General features: G+C 40.9%; 1 protein-coding gene across 1 annotated transcript; it reads left to right on the forward strand.

Moving 5' to 3' along the window:
- The first annotated feature begins 524 nt into the window (after window positions 1-524).
- On the forward strand, window positions 525-8,028 carry LOC144069380 (uncharacterized). The gene is made up of 2 exons (XM_077594748.1): window positions 525-738; window positions 1,057-8,028. Exon 2 carries the CDS (start codon window positions 1,301-1,303, stop codon window positions 7,352-7,354), a length of 6,054 nt encoding a protein of 2,017 aa, XP_077450874.1. The 5' UTR covers window positions 525-738; window positions 1,057-1,300; the 3' UTR covers window positions 7,355-8,028.
- The last annotated feature ends 11,156 nt before the right edge of the window (window positions 8,029-19,184 follow it).

Consider the following 19,184-nt stretch of genomic DNA (forward strand, 5'->3'; position numbering starts at 1 on the left):
TTCTATCCATTTGAATGATGTCAAATGAATAACTTACTTGAATTGGACCATTTTACACTATGTCCATTGTAGATTTGTGTCTCTGACAGTTCGTTTGGTTGCAGGGGACATATTCAGTTTTTATGGCCAAAATGTGCTTTTCAGGGGCTGAAAATATGTTTTGGCCGAATATGATAATTTTCATTAAAACTTGATTTTTATCACTTCGAATGATGCCAAATGAATAACTTACTTGAATTGGACCATTTTACACTATGTCCATTGTAGATTTGTGTCTCTGACAGTTCGTTTGGTTGCAGGGGACATATTCAGTTTTTATGGCCAAAATGTGCTTTTCAGGGGCTGAAAAGCATGTTTTGGCCGAATATGATAATTTTCATTAAAACTTGATTTTTATCACTTCGAATGATGCCAAATGAATAACTTACTTGAATTGGACCATTTTACACTATGTCCATTGTAGATTTGTGTCTCTGACAGTTCGTTTGGTTGCAGGGGACATATTCAGTTTTTATGGCTGTCAAGTCAACTTTGGAGAAGATATGTCTGCCCCTCATCCAGGCCAACAGAGGGCAGAAAAGAAAACCCAAACAAAAGTCACCTCGCCTCATTTCCTGCCTAAGATCATAGGGCATGAGCCAGGATATAACCATTCAGATTCAAGCCTTGAAAGTAGACAGGCGAGAAAGGAGCAAGGAATACCAAGGAATACCCTTCAGACCCGATCACACGCAACTGGTAGGATAAAATAAGTACCACCTAAATGCCAGCTGATTGATGCTTAATTTGCTTCTCGCAACCTTAAGTTGCACTCTTTGTATTTTCCCTTAACTTGGATTACTCATATGACCTATCTCTGTAAAGTGAATATTTGTGTTTGATTTACTCGATCAGTTAATGTACCCATGCACTTCCACTCTATCATTTCAACACTCTCCTGCTTTTCTGTAGTAAATTCAAGATGCTAGTAGTAAACTCAAGAGCAACACTTTGATCACCATAGTAACGTGAAACTTGAGTGACGTCACATGCTCCCTCCTTTCCCCTTTCTTTAAGGTTTTCAACCTAACCACTTCCTATCACCATAAACTTCAATAAAAGTGTAAACTGGAAGGATTTGAGTTGTTCCTGCGTTGATAAGATCGGGGCCCCTTTTCAAGTTTGGGGCAAAATTTGAAGAAAAGGAGAGATAACTTGACAGTTGAAAACCAGCGTGGCATCATAGACAAAGGATTAAAGGCCTTGAGTCAAAGCCAACGCAGTCGTCGGAAGGGCCTCAAGAGGAGCGAGGCCTCAAGCCATGGCGGAAGAAGCCACTGGGAAAACAATTGAGCAGCTAAGGCTCGAAAGGGCCAAAGCAGAAAGAGCCTTCTTCAATCAAGCCAGGTACCTAAGGAAAGAGGCAAGAAAACTGGAGAAATCAAAGTTGCTGAGGGAATACAATAGGTTCTATGCACAAGCACGAGAGGTAGATAACACCAATAGCGATTACGAACTCGGCCTCCTTGCCGAACGGGGAGGTTCTGAGGAAGATATCGGAGGAATATTGGAGAAAATAAAGAAGACCCAAGAAGACTGTGATACCAAGCTGACAGAAGTAAGGGAGATAGTACAATTAAGTCTCTGGGAGAGATGCGGCAGGACTGAGCTCACGTCTGCAATGGCGGAAGCAGAAATATACTGCGGACACGCCCTTAGGACCCCAGTGACTGCGGCGTGTAATGATGCCTATGAACGGCAAGTAACCCATGCTAGAAGAAGCATACTTGAGCTCATGACAGCGTTCAAGGAATGGGAAGAATGGATCCCAAAAGAAGAAAGACCCACCTGGGAGAAAAGACTACAAGACCTAAAAGAAAAGAGGGTCACCATCAATACAAGGGAGGCAGAACACCTACAAATGTCCAAGGAGGAGGGAGCAGAACAAGAAGGAACCCTCCGAACAAAGCCTGCAGAACAGGCACCCGGTCTCAAAATTAAGGCCACAAGTCTGCCCAAATTCGAGGGCTCCAGAAGAGATTTCTACCCGTGGAAGAGGACCTGGGAAAGCCTTCAGAAACAAGGCGAGCCAACTGGCTCGAAGGAAGCCCGAAGGCTCCAACTCCTTGAAAGTGTGGACGGGAGAATCTGCAGAGACCTAGGCCTGTACACCTGTCAGACCGCCGAAGACATATTCAGGATGCTGGAAAACCGATTTGGAAACAAAACAACAATAGCCTTGGAGATCGTTGAAGACCTGGATAAAATCCCCATCCTGACATTAGACCAACCCCGGAAAGTGATTGACATGATCCGAGCAATCGAAAAGGCCCTCAACGATCTCATAGAAATCGACAACACTGCAGCCATCAAAAATCTGCTTGTAATCAGATCAATAGAGAGGAAATTACCAGAAAGAATAAAGATGAACTGGTTAGACTTCATGACCAACCAAGCTAATGGAGTCACCCCAGACAACCACTTTGACAGCCTCCTAAGGTACCTGAAGGGCCAAGAGGGGGTCTTGGAGAGGGCCGAGCAGCTTAATACACCTCTGAAGCCCGAGAGAAGATCAGGGGAACCGAGGCAAAGCGAACCCAGAAGGTACGCCTCAACCAAGTCCACGAGCAAAGGGGGATGTGTCGTCTGCGGGGAAGAGGGGCACGGAGAGAAGCTGTTCTTCTGCAAGGCGTTCAAAAACCTGAAACCGAAAGACAAGTTGAGTGCAGTTGAAAGGTTGGGAGCCTGCAAAAAGTGCCTAGGGTGTCACAAGGATGAAAGCGAATGCAGGGACACTTACTTGTGCAGGAAACAGAGCTGCAAGAGAGACCATCACTTTTTCCTGTGTCAGAGAGAAAAAGCGACACCAAGACCAAACACGGGGAGGCTCGAATTGACAGAACGACAACAGCGATTCGTGTCTGGACTGTCCCCCGAAGCGGCAGAAGAATGGAAGAGTGCCTTCACCAATGTTTCGGCAAGGTCGCTCTGCACCGACAAGTCTGCAGCAATGGGGCATGGTGAAGGAGAGGAACTCCCAGTGATGCTTATGCTCCTCGAAGTAACAGCCAATGCAGGTCAGAAGATCGGAACACTGATTGACTTGGCATCTGACACAAACTACATTACCCACAGCGCAGCCAAGAGACTCAACCTCAGAAGCGAGAAGGTCACTCTATTGGTCCACGGTGTTGGGGGGATGGTTCTGAAAGAGAGAACAAAAAAGTACCAGCTCCGAGTGAGAATCAAGACACCCACGGGGACGGTAAGAGACCATGAACTCACTTGCTATGGTTTGAAAGAAATAGCCAAGATAAGTAGAACCATCAAACCTGAAGAACTGAAAGGGTTCTTCCCAGAAGTCAGCTTAGAGGACCTGCACAGACCAGAGCAGGTCGAGCTCCTCATCGGTCACCGGGAAGGACGCCTCGCACCACAGAGGGTGAAAGTGATCGGCGACCTCGTCTTATGGGACGGACCATTGGGGAAGACCGTTGGTGGAACGCACCCAGACCTCTTTGAGGAAGAGAGTGTGGCAGCTCGCACATCCAAAACACACTTTGCACGGTCCATGAGGGCCACGGCTGTGAAATACCAAGAACTCAGAGAATCAAAGGAATTCAAAGCTGAAACTAGAAGCACTGTCACAGACAAAGAATTCCTCAACTGGTGGAAATGGGACAGTATTGGGGCAGCCTGCGAACCAAAGTGTGGAGGATGCAGATGTGGAAACTGCCAGCCAGGAGGCAAGGAGATGACACTGAGCGAGGAGAGAGAGCTGGAAGTCATCAGAAAAGGCCTCACCTATGTCACCACTGATGATCACGTCAACCAACCTCACTGGGATACGAAATACCCATGGATCGAAGACCCCATTTCTCTACCCTACAACAGAAGTGGAGTAGAAGCAACCTTTCTGAGGACAGAAAAACAACTCAAGAAAGAACCCAAGTGGAAAGTGGCATACGCATCCCAAGTCCATGAAATGGTGGAAAGAAGAGCAGCGAAGAAACTCAGCAAAGAAATGATCACCAATTGGAGAGGACCGGTGTGGTACGTTAGCCACTTGGTAGCGCCAAACCCCCACTCCGTCACCACACCAGTGCGCCTGGTCTGGAACAGCAGCCAGAAGTTCAAGGGACTTAGCATGAACGATATCCTGTTGAAAGGACCAGACGTCCTCAACCCAATCCGAGCAGTTTTACTCAGATTCAGAAGAGGAGTGCATGCAGCCCTTGGAGACATCAAGAAGATGTACAACTCAGTGTGGTTGGAAGAACCAGAAATGCACCTACACAGATTTCTTTGGAGAGACACAGAAGAAAGTGAAATTGAGGAGTATGCCATCACCCGAGTCAACATTGGCGATCGTCCAGCAGGATGCATTGCACAGCTGGCGATGAGAGAGACTGCAAAGCTACCCATGTTTGCTCACCTAAAAGAGGAGTGCAGAATCCTGGAGGAAGACTCTTACGTTGACGATGTGCTGACCTCTCATAACGACTTGGAAAAACTGGATGGATACACCAAAAGGGTTGAAGAGATCCTGAAAGCAGGTGGCTTCATCCTCAAACCCTGGCTCCGGTCAGGCCAAAGTGGGAGGGAGATACTCACAGCAGGAGCATCTTCCAGCAATATACTCATTCTACCAAATCAAAGAAGAGGAGAAGACGACAAAGCCCTTGGAGTCGGCTACATTGTCGAAAGCGACAAACTGTACCCCATGACCTCAGTTAACTTCTCTAAGAGAAGAAAGAAAATGAGAGTGGGTCAAAACCTCCTGGAAGAAGAGGTGAGAGAAAACACTCCCAAACCACTGACCAGGAGACAATTACTAAGCCAGGTAGCTGGCCTCTATGATCCGATAGGCCTTGTCACCCCCGCCAAGCAGAAGGGTGCCATTCTCGTCAGGAAAGCTTTCCAAGAAGCTGGAACCAGCAGAACCCAAGACACGTGGGACAAACCTCTATCTGAAAAGTTAAGGGAAGAAGCAATCCAGTTATTTGAAGAATACGTCCGTCTCAGCCAAGTTACCTTCCACAGGAGCCTCACGCCACGGAACTGGACCCGAAAACCGTGGGGAGTGACATTCTCTGACGGAAGTGACCAGAGTTACGGGGCCGTGGTGTACCTCAGATGGGAGACAGCGACGGGCACCGAAGTCAGACTCGTCGAGTCCAAGGCGAAACTATCACCACTTGACCAGAAGGGAGAACCAGTGAAAGCTGAGATATGTGGCGCTGTCTATGCAGCTCGCCTCAGGATATACATCGGAAAGCACAGTCGAATGGAGATTGAAAGATGGATCCACCTAGTGGACAGTCAAACTGTGTTAGGAGCAATCCAAAGAGACAGTTACGGATATCAAACCTTCTTCGCGAACAGAGTTGGAGAAATTCAGAAGACCACGTCCGTTGACGACTGGTGGTGGATCCAGGGAGACCTCAATGTAGCGGACATGCTAACAAGAGGAGTTGCCCCGGAGGACCTCAGAGAGGGCTCCGCGTGGCAAGACGGACCCGAATTCCTAAGGCTGCCCATAGAGGAGTGGCCAAAGAAGTCGGCCAAAGAAGTCGCTGCCCATGCAAGGGAAGGAATCAACAAACTCCAAAGGAAGTCCTTCACTGCCGTACAGACCAGGTCACAGACGAGAGGAAGGACGAGCGATGCACCATCTGCCGGAACAAGTAATCCGACCCATGCCACGAATGGGGGAGATCGGAGTATCCCACGAGGGGCTGCAAACGGAGATGATCCCCGAGCCCGAAGACCTCCAGCCGGATCTGCTGTGAAAGAACTGATCGATGTAAGGAGATTCAGCAGCCTAACCAAATTGATCAGGGTCATAGCCTGGGTATGGAGAGCGGCAACAAAATGGAAAAGTGTATTGGAACAAGACCCAACTTCAAGTAAACCAAAGAGCCAGAGACTTTCATCAGACCAGATAAAGTCCAGAGCCAAGCAAGCTGTACTTACACTAAGTGAGTACGAAGATTCAAAGAGAGACCTCTTCCAGGCAGCCCAAGAGGGCGCGTCCTTCCAAGACACCACCCTCAACAGGTTGGCGGTATACAGAGAGGCGGAGACCGAACTCTTGGTCTGCGGAGGAAGATTCCAAATCTTCGACAACGACAAAACAGCCGTACCAATTCTACCCCATGATGCATGGATATCTTCTCTTCTGGCACAAGAAGCCCACAACGCAAACCATGAAGAAACAGCAGGTACACTCCTGCGCATGAGGAAGAAAGCGTGGGTTATAAGAGGCCGAAGATTGGCTCAGAAGGTCGTAAACAATTGTGTAACCTGCAGAAAAAACAGAGCCAAAAGATGCCAACAAATCATGAGCGACCTCCCATCCGAGCGAACAACGCCAGCCAGACCATTTCAATACGCAACTGTGGACCTGTTCGGCCCTTACGAAGTGAAGGATGAGGTGAAGAAAAGATCAGGACTCAAAGTATGGGGACTAGTTTTCTGCTGCATGGCATCCCGAGCCCTACACACAGACGTAGTAAATGACCTGTCATCTGAAGGCTTTCTGTTGGCCTACAAGAGATTTGCAGCATTACGGGGACACCCGAAGAAGATATGGTCAGACCCTGGAAAAAACTTTGTGGGCGCCAGGCCAGCCCTCAAAGAACTGCATGCCTTCCGGAGGAAGCTGGAAGCATCCAGAGTCGAGGATGAAGCCTCCACGCACGGAACGGAATGGAACTGGAAACTCCACCCTGCGGACTCCCCACACCGAAATGGAGCTGCCGAGGCCGCAGTACGCGCTGTAAAACGTGCCCTGCACAACCTGGCAGGAGACAGATGCTTCACGTGGAGTGAGTTCCAAACCTTCCTCTACATGGCTGCCAATCTGGCCAACGAAAGACCCATTGACGCCAGGACGCAAAGTCGTGAGGAATGCATAGACTACATCAGCCCAAACACCCTTCTGCTGGGAAGGACAGGACCTGAGGGAGATGTAGGAAGCTTCAACTTTCAAGGATACCCCTACAAGAGACTAAGAGCCATCCAGACCGAAGTCGACCGATTCTGGAAGAAGTGGAGCCAGCTGGCGGGACCCAACTTGTTCATCCGAAGTAAGTGGCACACAACGAACAGAAATGTAGCCACGGGAGATATCGTCTGGCTGGCCGACCAAAATGCTCTAAGGGGCCAGTACAAGCTTGGACGAGTCGATAGTGTCGTCCCCGACACAAGAGGCATCGTCAGAGATGTACACGTCAAGACCTTCCCAAGCTACCCCGTCTCTACTACCAAATCTGATCACGCGAAGAAACCCCCCACAAAAATCCCCTCAACAATTCTGCATAGAGATGTACGACGCATCATTGTCCTGATACCTGTGGAAGAACAGAAATAGACCAACAAAGAAACGAACGAGAGCAACCAGGAACTGTGTGACCTCTCTGGGTTCAGGAACCGAGAGGCCAAGTGGGAGGTGTCAAGTCAACTTTGGAGAAGATATGTCTGCCCCTCATCCAGGCCAACAGAGGGCAGAAAAGAAAACCCAAACAAAAGTCACCTCGCCTCATTTCCTGCCTAAGATCATAGGGCATGAGCCAGGATATAACCATTCAGATTCAAGCCTTGAAAGTAGACAGGCGAGAAAGGAGCAAGGAATACCAAGGAATACCCTTCAGACCCGATCACACGCAACTGGTAGGATAAAATAAGTACCACCTAAATGCCAGCTGATTGATGCTTAATTTGCTTCTCGCAACCTTAAGTTGCACTCTTTGTATTTTCCCTTAACTTGGATTACTCATATGACCTATCTCTGTAAAGTGAATATTTGTGTTTGATTTACTCGATCAGTTAATGTACCCATGCACTTCCACTCTATCATTTCAACACTCTCCTGCTTTTCTGTAGTAAATTCAAGATGCTAGTAGTAAACTCAAGAGCAACACTTTGATCACCATAGTAACGTGAAACTTGAGTGACGTCACATGCTCCCTCCTTTCCCCTTTCTTTAAGGTTTTCAACCTAACCACTTCCTATCACCATAAACTTCAATAAAAGTGTAAACTGGAAGGATTTGAGTTGTTCCTGCGTTGATAAGATCGGGGCCCCTTTTCAAGTTTGGGGCAAAATTTGAAGAAAAGGAGAGATAACTTGACAATGGCCAAAATGTGCTTTTCAGGGGCTGAAAAGCATGTTTTGGCCGAATATGATAATTTTCATTAAAACTTGATTTCTATCACTTCGAATGATGCCAAATGAATAACTTACTTGAATTGGACCATTTTACACTATGTCCATTGTAGATTTGTGTCTCTGACAGTTCGTTTGGTTGCAGGGGACATATTCAGTTTTTATGGCCAAAATGTGCTTTTCAGGGGCTGAAAAGCATGTTTTGGCCGAATATGATAATTTTCATTAAAACTTGATTTCTATCACTTCGAATGATGCCAAATGAATAACTTACTTGAATTGGACCATTTTACACTATGTCCATTGTAGATTTGTGTGTCCGACAGTTTGTTTGGTTGCAGGGGACATTTTCAGTTTTTATGGCCAAAATGTGCTTTTCAGGGGCTGAAAAGCATGTTTTGGCCGAGTATGATAATTTACATTAAAACTTGATTTCTATCACTTCGAATGATGCCAAATGAATAACTTACTTGAATTGGACCATTTTACACTATATCCATTGTAGATTTGTGTGTCCGACAGTTTGTTTGGTTGCAGGGGACATTTTCAGTTTTTATGGCCAAAATGTGCTTTTCAGGGGCTGAAAAGCATGTTTTGGCCGAGTATGATAATTTTCATTAAAACTTGATTTCTATCCATTTGAATGATGCCAAATGAATAACTTACTTGAATTGGACCATTTTACACTATGTCCATTGTAGATTTGTGTCTCTGACAGTTCGTTTGGTTGCAGGGGACATATTCAGTTTTTATGGCCAAAATGTGCTTTTCAGGGGCTGAAAAGCATGTTTTGGCCGAATATGATAATTTTCATTAAAACTTGATTTCTATCACTTCGAATGATGCCAAATGAATAACTTACTTGAATTGGACCATTTTACACTATGTCCATTGTAGATTTGTGTCTCTGACAGTTCGTTTGGTTGCAGGGGACATATTCAGTTTTTATGGCCAAAATGTGCTTTTCAGGGGCTGAAAAGCATATTTTGGCCGAATATGATAATTTTCATTAAAACTTGATTTCTATCACTTCGAATGATGCCAAATGAATAACTTACTTGAATTGGACCATTTTACACTATGTCCATTGTAGATTTGTGTCTCCGACAGTTTGTTTGGTTGCAGGGGACATTTTCAGTTTTTATGCCCAAAATGTGCTTTTCAGGGGCTGAAAAGCATGTTTTGGCCGAGTATGATAATTTTCATTAAAACTTGATTTCTATCCATTTGAATGATGCCAAATGAATAACTTACTTGAATTGGACCATTTTACACTATGCCCATTGTAGATTTGTGTCTCTGACAGTTCGTTTGGTTGCAGGGGACATATTCAGTTTTTATGGCCAAAATGTGCTTTTCAGGGGCTGAAAAGCATGTTTTGGCCGAGTATGATAATTTTCATTAAAACTTGATTTCTATCACTTCGAATGATGCCAAATGAATAACTTACTTGAATTGGACCATTTTACACTATGTCCATTGTAGATTTGTGTCTCCGACAGTTCGTTAGGTTGCAGGGGACATTTTCAGTTTTTATGGCCAAAATGTGCTTTTCAGGGGCTGAAAAGCATGTTTTGGCCGAGTATGATAATTTTCATTAAAACTTGATTTCTATCCATTTGAATGATGTCAAATGAATAACTTACTTGAATTGGACCATTTTACACTATGTCCATTGTAGATTTGTGTCTCTGACAGTTCGTTTGGTTGCAGGGGACATATTCAGTTTTTATGGCCAAAATGTGCTTTTCAGGGGCTGAAAATATGTTTTGGCCGAATATGATAATTTTCATTAAAACTTGATTTGTATCACTTCGAATGATGCCAAATGAATAACTTACTTGAATTGGACCATTTTACACTATGTCCATTGTAGATTTGTGTCTCTGACAGTTCGTTTGGTTGCAGGGGACATATTCAGTTTTTATGGCCAAAATGTGCTTTTCAGGGGCTGAAAAGCATGTTTTGGCCGAATATGATAATTTTCATTAAAACTTGATTTTTATCACTTCGAATGATGCCAAATGAATAACTTACTTGAATTGGACCATTTTACACTATGTCCATTGTAGATTTGTGTCTCTGACAGTTCGTTTGGTTGCAGGGGACATATTCAGTTTTTATGGCCAAAATGTGCTTTTCAGGGGCTGAAAAGCATGTTTTGGCCGAATATGATAATTTTCATTAAAACTTGATTTCTATCACTTCGAATGATGCCAAATGAATAACTTACTTGAATTGGACCATTTTACACTATGTCCATTGTAGATTTGTGTCTCTGACAGTTCGTTTGGTTGCAGGGGACATATTCAGTTTTTATGGCCAAAATGTGCTTTTCAGGGGCTGAAAAGCATGTTTTGGCCGAATATGATAATTTTCATTAAAACTTGATTTCTATCACTTCGAATGATGCCAAATGAATAACTTACTTGAATTGGACCATTTTACACTATGTCCATTGTAGATTTGTGTGTCCGACAGTTTGTTTGGTTGCAGGGGACATTTTCAGTTTTTATGGCCAAAATGTGCTTTTCAGGGGCTGAAAAGCATGTTTTGGCCGAGTATGATAATTTACATTAAAACTTGATTTCTATCACTTCGAATGATGCCAAATGAATAACTTACTTGAATTGGACCATTTTACACTATATCCATTGTAGATTTGTGTGTCCGACAGTTTGTTTGGTTGCAGGGGACATTTTCAGTTTTTATGGCCAAAATGTGCTTTTCAGGGGCTGAAAAGCATGTTTTGGCCGAGTATGATAATTTTCATTAAAACTTGATTTCTATCCATTTGAATGATGCCAAATGAATAACTTACTTGAATTGGACCATTTTACACTATGTCCATTGTAGATTTGTGTCTCTGAAAGTTCGTTTGGTTGCAGGGGACATATTCAGTTTTTATGGCCAAAATGTGCTTTTCAGGGGCTGAAAAGCATGTTTTGGCCGAATATGATAATTTTCATTAAAACTTGATTTCTATCACTTCGAATGATGCCAAATGAATAACTTACTTGAATTGGACCATTTTACACTATGTCCATTGTAGATTTGTGTCTCTGACAGTTCGTTTGGTTGCAGGGGACATATTCAGTTTTCATGGCCAAAATGTGCTTTTCAGGGGCTGAAAAGCATGTTTTGGCCGAATATGATAATTTTCATTAAAACTTGATTTCTATCATTTCGAATGATGCCAAATGAATAACTTACTTGAATTGGACCATTTTACACTATATCCATTGTAGATTTGTGTGTCCGACAGTTTGTTTGGTTGCAGGGGACATTTTCAGTTTTTATGGCCAAAATGTGCTTTTCAGGGGCTGAAAAGCATGTTTTGGCCGAGTATGATAATTTTCATTAAAACTTGATTTCTATCCATTTGAATGATGCCAAATGAATAACTTACTTGAATTGGACCATTTTACACTATGTCCATTGTAGATTTGTGTCTCTGACAGTTCGTTTGGTTGCAGGGGACATATTCAGTTTTTATGGCCAAAATGTGCTTTTCAGGGGCTGAAAAGCATGTTTTGGCCGAATATGATAATTTTCATTAAAACTTGATTTCTATCACTTCGAATGATGCCAAATGAATAACTTACTTGAATTGGACCATTTTACACTATGTCCATTGTAGATTTGTGTCTCTGACAGTTCGTTTGGTTGCAGGGGACATATTCAGTTTTCATGGCCAAAATGTGCTTTTCAGGGGCTGAAAAGCATGTTTTGGCCGAATATGATAATTTTCATTAAAACTTGATTTCTATCATTTCGAATGATGCCAAATGAATAACTTACTTGAATTGGACCATTTTACACTATGTCCATTGTAGATTTGTGTCTCCGACAGTTTGTTTGGTTGCAGGGGACATTTTCAGTTTTTATGGCCAAAATGTGCTTTTCAGGGGCTGAAAAGCATGTTTTGGCCGAGTATGATAATTTTCATTAAAACTTGATTTCTATCCATTTGAATGATGCCAAATGAATAACTTACTTGAATTGGACCATTTTACACTATGTCCATTGTAGATTTGTGTCTCTGACAGTTCGTTTGGTTGCAGGGGACATATTCAGTTTTTATGGCCAAAATGTGCTTTTCAGGGGCTGAAAAGCATGTTTTGGCCGAGTATGATAATTTACATTAAAACTTGATTTCTATCACTTCGAATGATGCCAAATGAATAACTTACTTGAATTGGACCATTTTACACTATATCCATTGTAGATTTGTGTGTCCGACAGTTTGTTTGGTTGCAGGGGACATTTTCAGTTTTTATGGCCAAAATGTGCTTTTCAGGGGCTGAAAAGCATGTTTTGGCCGAGTATGATAATTTTCATTAAAACTTGATTTCTATCCATTTGAATGATGCCAAATGAATAACTTACTTGAATTGGACCATTTTACACTATGTCCATTGTAGATTTGTGTCTCTGACAGTTCGTTTGGTTGCAGGGGACATATTCAGTTTTTATGGCCAAAATGTGCTTTTCAGGGGCTGAAAAGCATGTTTTGGCCGAATATGATAATTTTCATTAAAACTTGATTTCTATCACTTCGAATGATGCCAAATGAATAACTTACTTGAATTGGACCATTTTACACTATGTCCATTGTAGATTTGTGTCTCTGACAGTTCGTTTGGTTGCAGGGGACATATTCAGTTTTTATGGCCAAAATGTGCTTTTCAGGGGCTGAAAAGCATATTTTGGCCGAATATGATAATTTTCATTAAAACTTGATTTCTATCACTTCGAATGATGCCAAATGAATAACTTACTTGAATTGGACCATTTTACACTATGTCCATTGTAGATTTGTGTCTCCGACAGTTTGTTTGGTTGCAGGGGACATTTTCAGTTTTTATGCCCAAAATGTGCTTTTCAGGGGCTGAAAAGCATGTTTTGGCCGAGTATGATAATTTTCATTAAAACTTGATTTCTATCCATTTGAATGATGCCAAATGAATAACTTACTTGAATTGGACCATTTTACACTATGCCCATTGTAGATTTGTGTCTCTGACAGTTCGTTTGGTTGCAGGGGACATATTCAGTTTTTATGGCCAAAATGTGCTTTTCAGGGGCTGAAAAGCATGTTTTGGCCGAGTATGATAATTTTCATTAAAACTTGATTTCTATCACTTCGAATGATGCCAAATGAATAACTTACTTGAATTGGACCATTTTACACTATGTCCATTGTAGATTTGTGTCTCCGACAGTTCGTTAGGTTGCAGGGGACATTTTCAGTTTTTATGGCCAAAATGTGCTTTTCAGGGGCTGAAAAGCATGTTTTGGCCGAGTATGATAATTTTCATTAAAACTTGATTTCTATCCATTTGAATGATGTCAAATGAATAACTTACTTGAATTGGACCATTTTACACTATGTCCATTGTAGATTTGTGTCTCTGACAGTTCGTTTGGTTGCAGGGGACATATTCAGTTTTTATGGCCAAAATGTGCTTTTCAGGGGCTGAAAATATGTTTTGGCCGAATATGATAATTTTCATTAAAACTTGATTTTTATCACTTCGAATGATGCCAAATGAATAACTTACTTGAATTGGACCATTTTACACTATGTCCATTGTAGATTTGTGTCTCTGACAGTTCGTTTGGTTGCAGGGGACATATTCAGTTTTTATGGCCAAAATGTGCTTTTCAGGGGCTGAAAAGCATGTTTTGGCCGAATATGATAATTTTCATTAAAACTTGATTTTTATCACTTCGAATGATGCCAAATGAATAACTTACTTGAATTGGACCATTTTACACTATGTCCATTGTAGATTTGTGTCTCTGACAGTTCGTTTGGTTGCAGGGGACATATTCAGTTTTTATGGCCAAAATGTGCTTTTCAGGGGCTGAAAAGCATGTTTTGGCCGAATATGATAATTTTCATTAAAACTTGATTTCTATCACTTCGAATGATGCCAAATGAATAACTTACTTGAATTGGACCATTTTACACTATGTCCATTGTAGATTTGTGTCTCTGACAGTTCGTTTGGTTGCAGGGGACATATTCAGTTTTTATGGCCAAAATGTGCTTTTCAGGGGCTGAAAAGCATGTTTTGGCCGAATATGATAATTTTCATTAAAACTTGATTTCTATCACTTCGAATGATGCCAAATGAATAACTTACTTGAATTGGACCATTTTACACTATGTCCATTGTAGATTTGTGTGTCCGACAGTTTGTTTGGTTGCAGGGGACATTTTCAGTTTTTATGGCCAAAATGTGCTTTTCAGGGGCTGAAAAGCATGTTTTGGCCGAGTATGATAATTTACATTAAAACTTGATTTCTATCACTTCGAATGATGCCAAATGAATAACTTACTTGAATTGGACCATTTTACACTATATCCATTGTAGATTTGTGTGTCCGACAGTTTGTTTGGTTGCAGGGGACATTTTCAGTTTTTATGGCCAAAATGTGCTTTTCAGGGGCTGAAAAGCATGTTTTGGCCGAGTATGATAATTTTCATTAAAACTTGATTTCTATCCATTTGAATGATGCCAAATGAATAACTTACTTGAATTGGACCATTTTACACTATGTCCATTGTAGATTTGTGTCTCTGAAAGTTCGTTTGGTTGCAGGGGACATATTCAGTTTTTATGGCCAAAATGTGCTTTTCAGGGGCTGAAAAGCATGTTTTGGCCGAATATGATAATTTTCATTAAAACTTGATTTCTATCACTTCGAATGATGCCAAATGAATAACTTACTTGAATTGGACCATTTTACACTATGTCCATTGTAGATTTGTGTCTCTGACAGTTCGTTTGGTTGCAGGGGACATATTCAGTTTTCATGGCCAAAATGTGCTTTTCAGGGGCTGAAAAGCATGTTTTGGCCGAATATGATAATTTTCATTAAAACTTGATTTCTATCATTTCGAATGATGCCAAATGAATAACTTACTTGAATTGGACCATTTTACACTATATCCATTGTAGATTTGTGTGTCCGACAGTTTGTTTGGTTGCAGGGGACATTTTCAGTTTTTATGGCCAAAATGTGCTTTTCAGGGGCTGAAAAGCATGTTTTGGCCGAGTATGATAATTTTCATTAAAACTTGATTTCTATCCATTTGAATGATGCCAAATGAATAACTTACTTGAATTGGACCATTTTACACTATGTCCATTGTAGATTTGTGTCTCTGACAGTTCGTTTGGTTGCAGGGGACATATTCAGTTTTTATGGCCAAAATGTGCTTTTCAGGGGCTGAAAAGCATGTTTTGGCCGAATATGATAATTTTCATTAAAACTTGATTTCTATCACTTCGAATGATGCCAAATGAATAACTTACTTGAATTGGACCATTTTACACTATGTCCATTGTAGATTTGTGTCTCTGACAGTTCGTTTGGTTGCAGGGGACATATTCAGTTTTCATGGCCAAAATGTGCTTTTCAGGGGCTGAAAAGCATGTTTTGGCCGAATATGATAATTTTCATTAAAACTTGATTTCTATCATTTCGAATGATGCCAAATGAATAACTTACTTGAATTGGACCATTTTACACTATGTCCATTGTAGATTTGTGTCTCCGACAGTTTGTTTGGTTGCAGGGGACATTTTCAGTTTTTATGGCCAAAATGTGCTTTTCAGGGGCTGAAAAGCATGTTTTGGCCGAGTATGATAATTTTCATTAAAACTTGATTTCTATCCATTTGAATGATGCCAAATGAATAACTTACTTGAATTGGACCATTTTACACTATGTCCATTGTAGATTTGTGTCTCTGACAGTTCGTTTGGTTGCAGGGGACATATTCAGTTTTTATGGCCAAAATGTGCTTTTCAGGGGCTGAAAAGCATGTTTTGGCCGAATATGATAATTTTCATTAAAACTTGATTTCTATCACTTCGAATGATGCCAAATGAATAACTTACTTGAATTGGACCATTTTACACTATGTCCATTGTAGATTTGTGTCTCCGACAGTTTGTTTGGTTGCAGGGGACATTTTCAGTTTTTATGGCCAAAATGTGCTTTTCAGGGGCTGAAAAGCATGTTTTGGCCGAATATGATAATTTTCATTAAAACTTGATTTCTATCACTTCGAATGATGCCAAATGAATAACTTACTTGAATTGGACCATTTTACACTATGTCCATTGTAGATTTGTGACTCCGACAGTTTGTTTGGTTGCAGGGGACATTTTCAGTTTTTATGGCCAAAATGTGCTTTTCAGGGGCTGAAAAGCATGTTTTGGCCGAGTATGATAATTTTCATTAAAACTTGATTTCTATCCATTTGAATGATGCCAAATGAATAACTTACTTGAATTGGACCATTTTACACTATGTCCATTGTAGATTTGTGTCTCTGACAGTTCGTTTGGTTGCAGGGGACATATTCAGTTTTTATGGCCAAAATGTGCTTTTCAGGGGCTGAAAAGCATGTTTTGGCCGAATATGATAATTTTCATTAAAACTTGATTTCTATCACTCGAATGATGCCAAATGAATAACTTACTTGAATTGGACCATTTTACACTATGTCAATTGTAGATTTGTGTCTCCGACAGTTTGTTTGGTTGCAGGGGACATTTTCAGTTTTTATGGCCAAAATGTGCTTTTCAGGGGCTGAAAAGCATGTTTTGGCCGAGTATGATAATTTTCATTAAAACTTGATTTCTATCCATTTGAATGATGCCAAATGAATAACTTACTTGAATTGGACCATTTTACACTATGTCCATTGTAGATTTGTGTCTCTGACAGTTCGTTTGGTTGCAGGGGACATATTCAGTTTTTATGGCCAAAATGTGCTTTTCAGGGGCTGAAAAGCATGTTTTGGCCAAATATGATAATTTTCATTAAAACTTGATTTCTATCACTTCGAATGATGCCAAATGAATAACTTATTTGAATTGGACCATTTTACACTATGTCCATTGTAGATTTGTGTCTCTGACAGTTCGTTTGGTTGCAGGGGACATATTAAGTTTTTATGGCCAAAATGTGCTTTTCAGGGGCTGAAAAGCATGTTTTGGCCGAGTATGATAATTTTCATTAAAACTTGATTTCTATCACTTCGAATGATGCCAAATGAATAACTTACTTGAATTGGACCATTTTACACTATGTCCATTGTAGATTTGTGTCTCCGACAGTTCGTTTGGTTGCAGGGGACATTTTCAGTTTTTATGGCCAAAATGTGCTTTTCAGGGGCTGAAAAGCATGTTTTGGCCGAATATGATAATTTTCATTAAAACTTGATTTCTATCACTTCGAATGATGCCAAATGAATAACTTACTTGAATTGGACCATTTTACACTATGTCCATTGTAGATTTGTGTCTCTGACAGTTCGTTTGGTTGCAGGGGACATATTCAGTTTTTATGGCCAAAATGTGCTTTTCAGGGTCTGAAAAGCATGTTTTGGCCGAATATGATAATTTTCATTAATACTTGATTTCTATCACTTCGAATGATGCCAAATGAATAACTTACTTGAATTGGACCATTTTACACTATGTCCATTGTAGATTTGTGTCTCCGACAGTTTGTTTGGTTGCAGGGGACATTTTCAGTTTTTATGGCCAAAATGTGCTTTTCAGGGGCTGAAAAGCATGTTTTGGCCGAGTTTGATAATTTTCATTAAAACTTAATTTCTATCACTTCGAATGATGCCAAATGAATAATTTACTTGAATCGGACCATTTTACACTATGTCCATTGTAGATTTGTATCTCTGACAGTTTGTTTGGTTGCAGGGGACATATTCCGTTTTTATGGCCAAAATGTGCTTTTCAGGGGCTGAAAAGCACGTTTTGGCAGAATATGATAATTTTCATTAAAACTTGATTTCTATCACTTCGAATGATGCCAAATGAATAACTTACTTGAATTGGACCATTTTACACTATGTCCATTGTAGATTTGTGTGTCCGACAGTTTGTTTGGTTGCAGGGGACATTTTCAGTTTTTATGGCCAAAATGTGCTTTTCAGGGGCTGAAAAGCATGTTTTGGCCGAGTATGATAATTTTCATTAAAACTTGATTTCTATCACTTCGAATGATGCCAAATGAATAACTTACTTGAATTGGACCATTTTACACTATGTCCATTGTAGATTTGTGTCTCTGACAGTTCGTTTGGTTGCAGGGGACATTTTCAGTTTTTATGGCCAAAATGTGCTTTTCAGAGGCTGAAAAGCATGTTTTGGCAGAGTATGATAATTTTCATTAAAACTTAATTTCTATCACTTCGAATGATGCCAAATGAATAATTTACTTGAATTGGACCATTTTACACTATGTGTATTGTAGATTTGTGTCTCTGACAGTTCGTTTGGTTGCAGGGGACATATTAAGTTTTTATGGCCAAAATGTGCTTTTCAGGGGCTGAAAAGCATGTTTTGGCCGAGTATGATAATTTTCATTAAAACTTGATTTCTATCACTTCGAATGATGCCAAATGAATAACTTACTTGAATTGGACCATTTTACACTATGTCCATTGTAGATTTGTGTCTCCGACAGTTCGATTGGTTGCAGGGGACATTTTCAGTTTTTATGGCCAAAATGTGCTTTTCAGGGGCTGAAAAGCATGTTTTGGCCGAATATGATAATTTTCATTAAAACTTGATTTCTATCACTTCGAATGATGCCAAATGAATAACTTACTTGAATTGGACCATTTTACACTATGTCCATTGTAGATTTGTGTCTCCGACAGTTTGTTTGGTTGCAGGGGACATTTTCAGTTTTTATGGCCAAAATGTGCTTTCAGGGGCTGAAAAGCATGTTTTGGCCGAGTATGATAATTTTCATTAAAACTTGATTTCTATCCATTTGAATGATGCCAAATGAATAACTTACTTGAATTGGACCATTTTACACTATGTCCATTGTAGATTTGTGTCTCTGACAGTTCGTTTGGTTGCAGGGGACATATTCAGTTTTTATGGCCAAAATGTGCTTTTCAGGGGCTGAAAAGCATGTTTTGGCCGAATATGATAATTTTCATTAAAACTTGATTTCTATCACTTCGAATGATGCCA

This window comes from Stigmatopora argus, chromosome 24 (genome assembly GCF_051989625.1).
Source record: "Stigmatopora argus isolate UIUO_Sarg chromosome 24, RoL_Sarg_1.0, whole genome shotgun sequence".
NCBI lineage: Eukaryota > Metazoa > Chordata > Actinopteri > Syngnathiformes > Syngnathidae > Stigmatopora > Stigmatopora argus.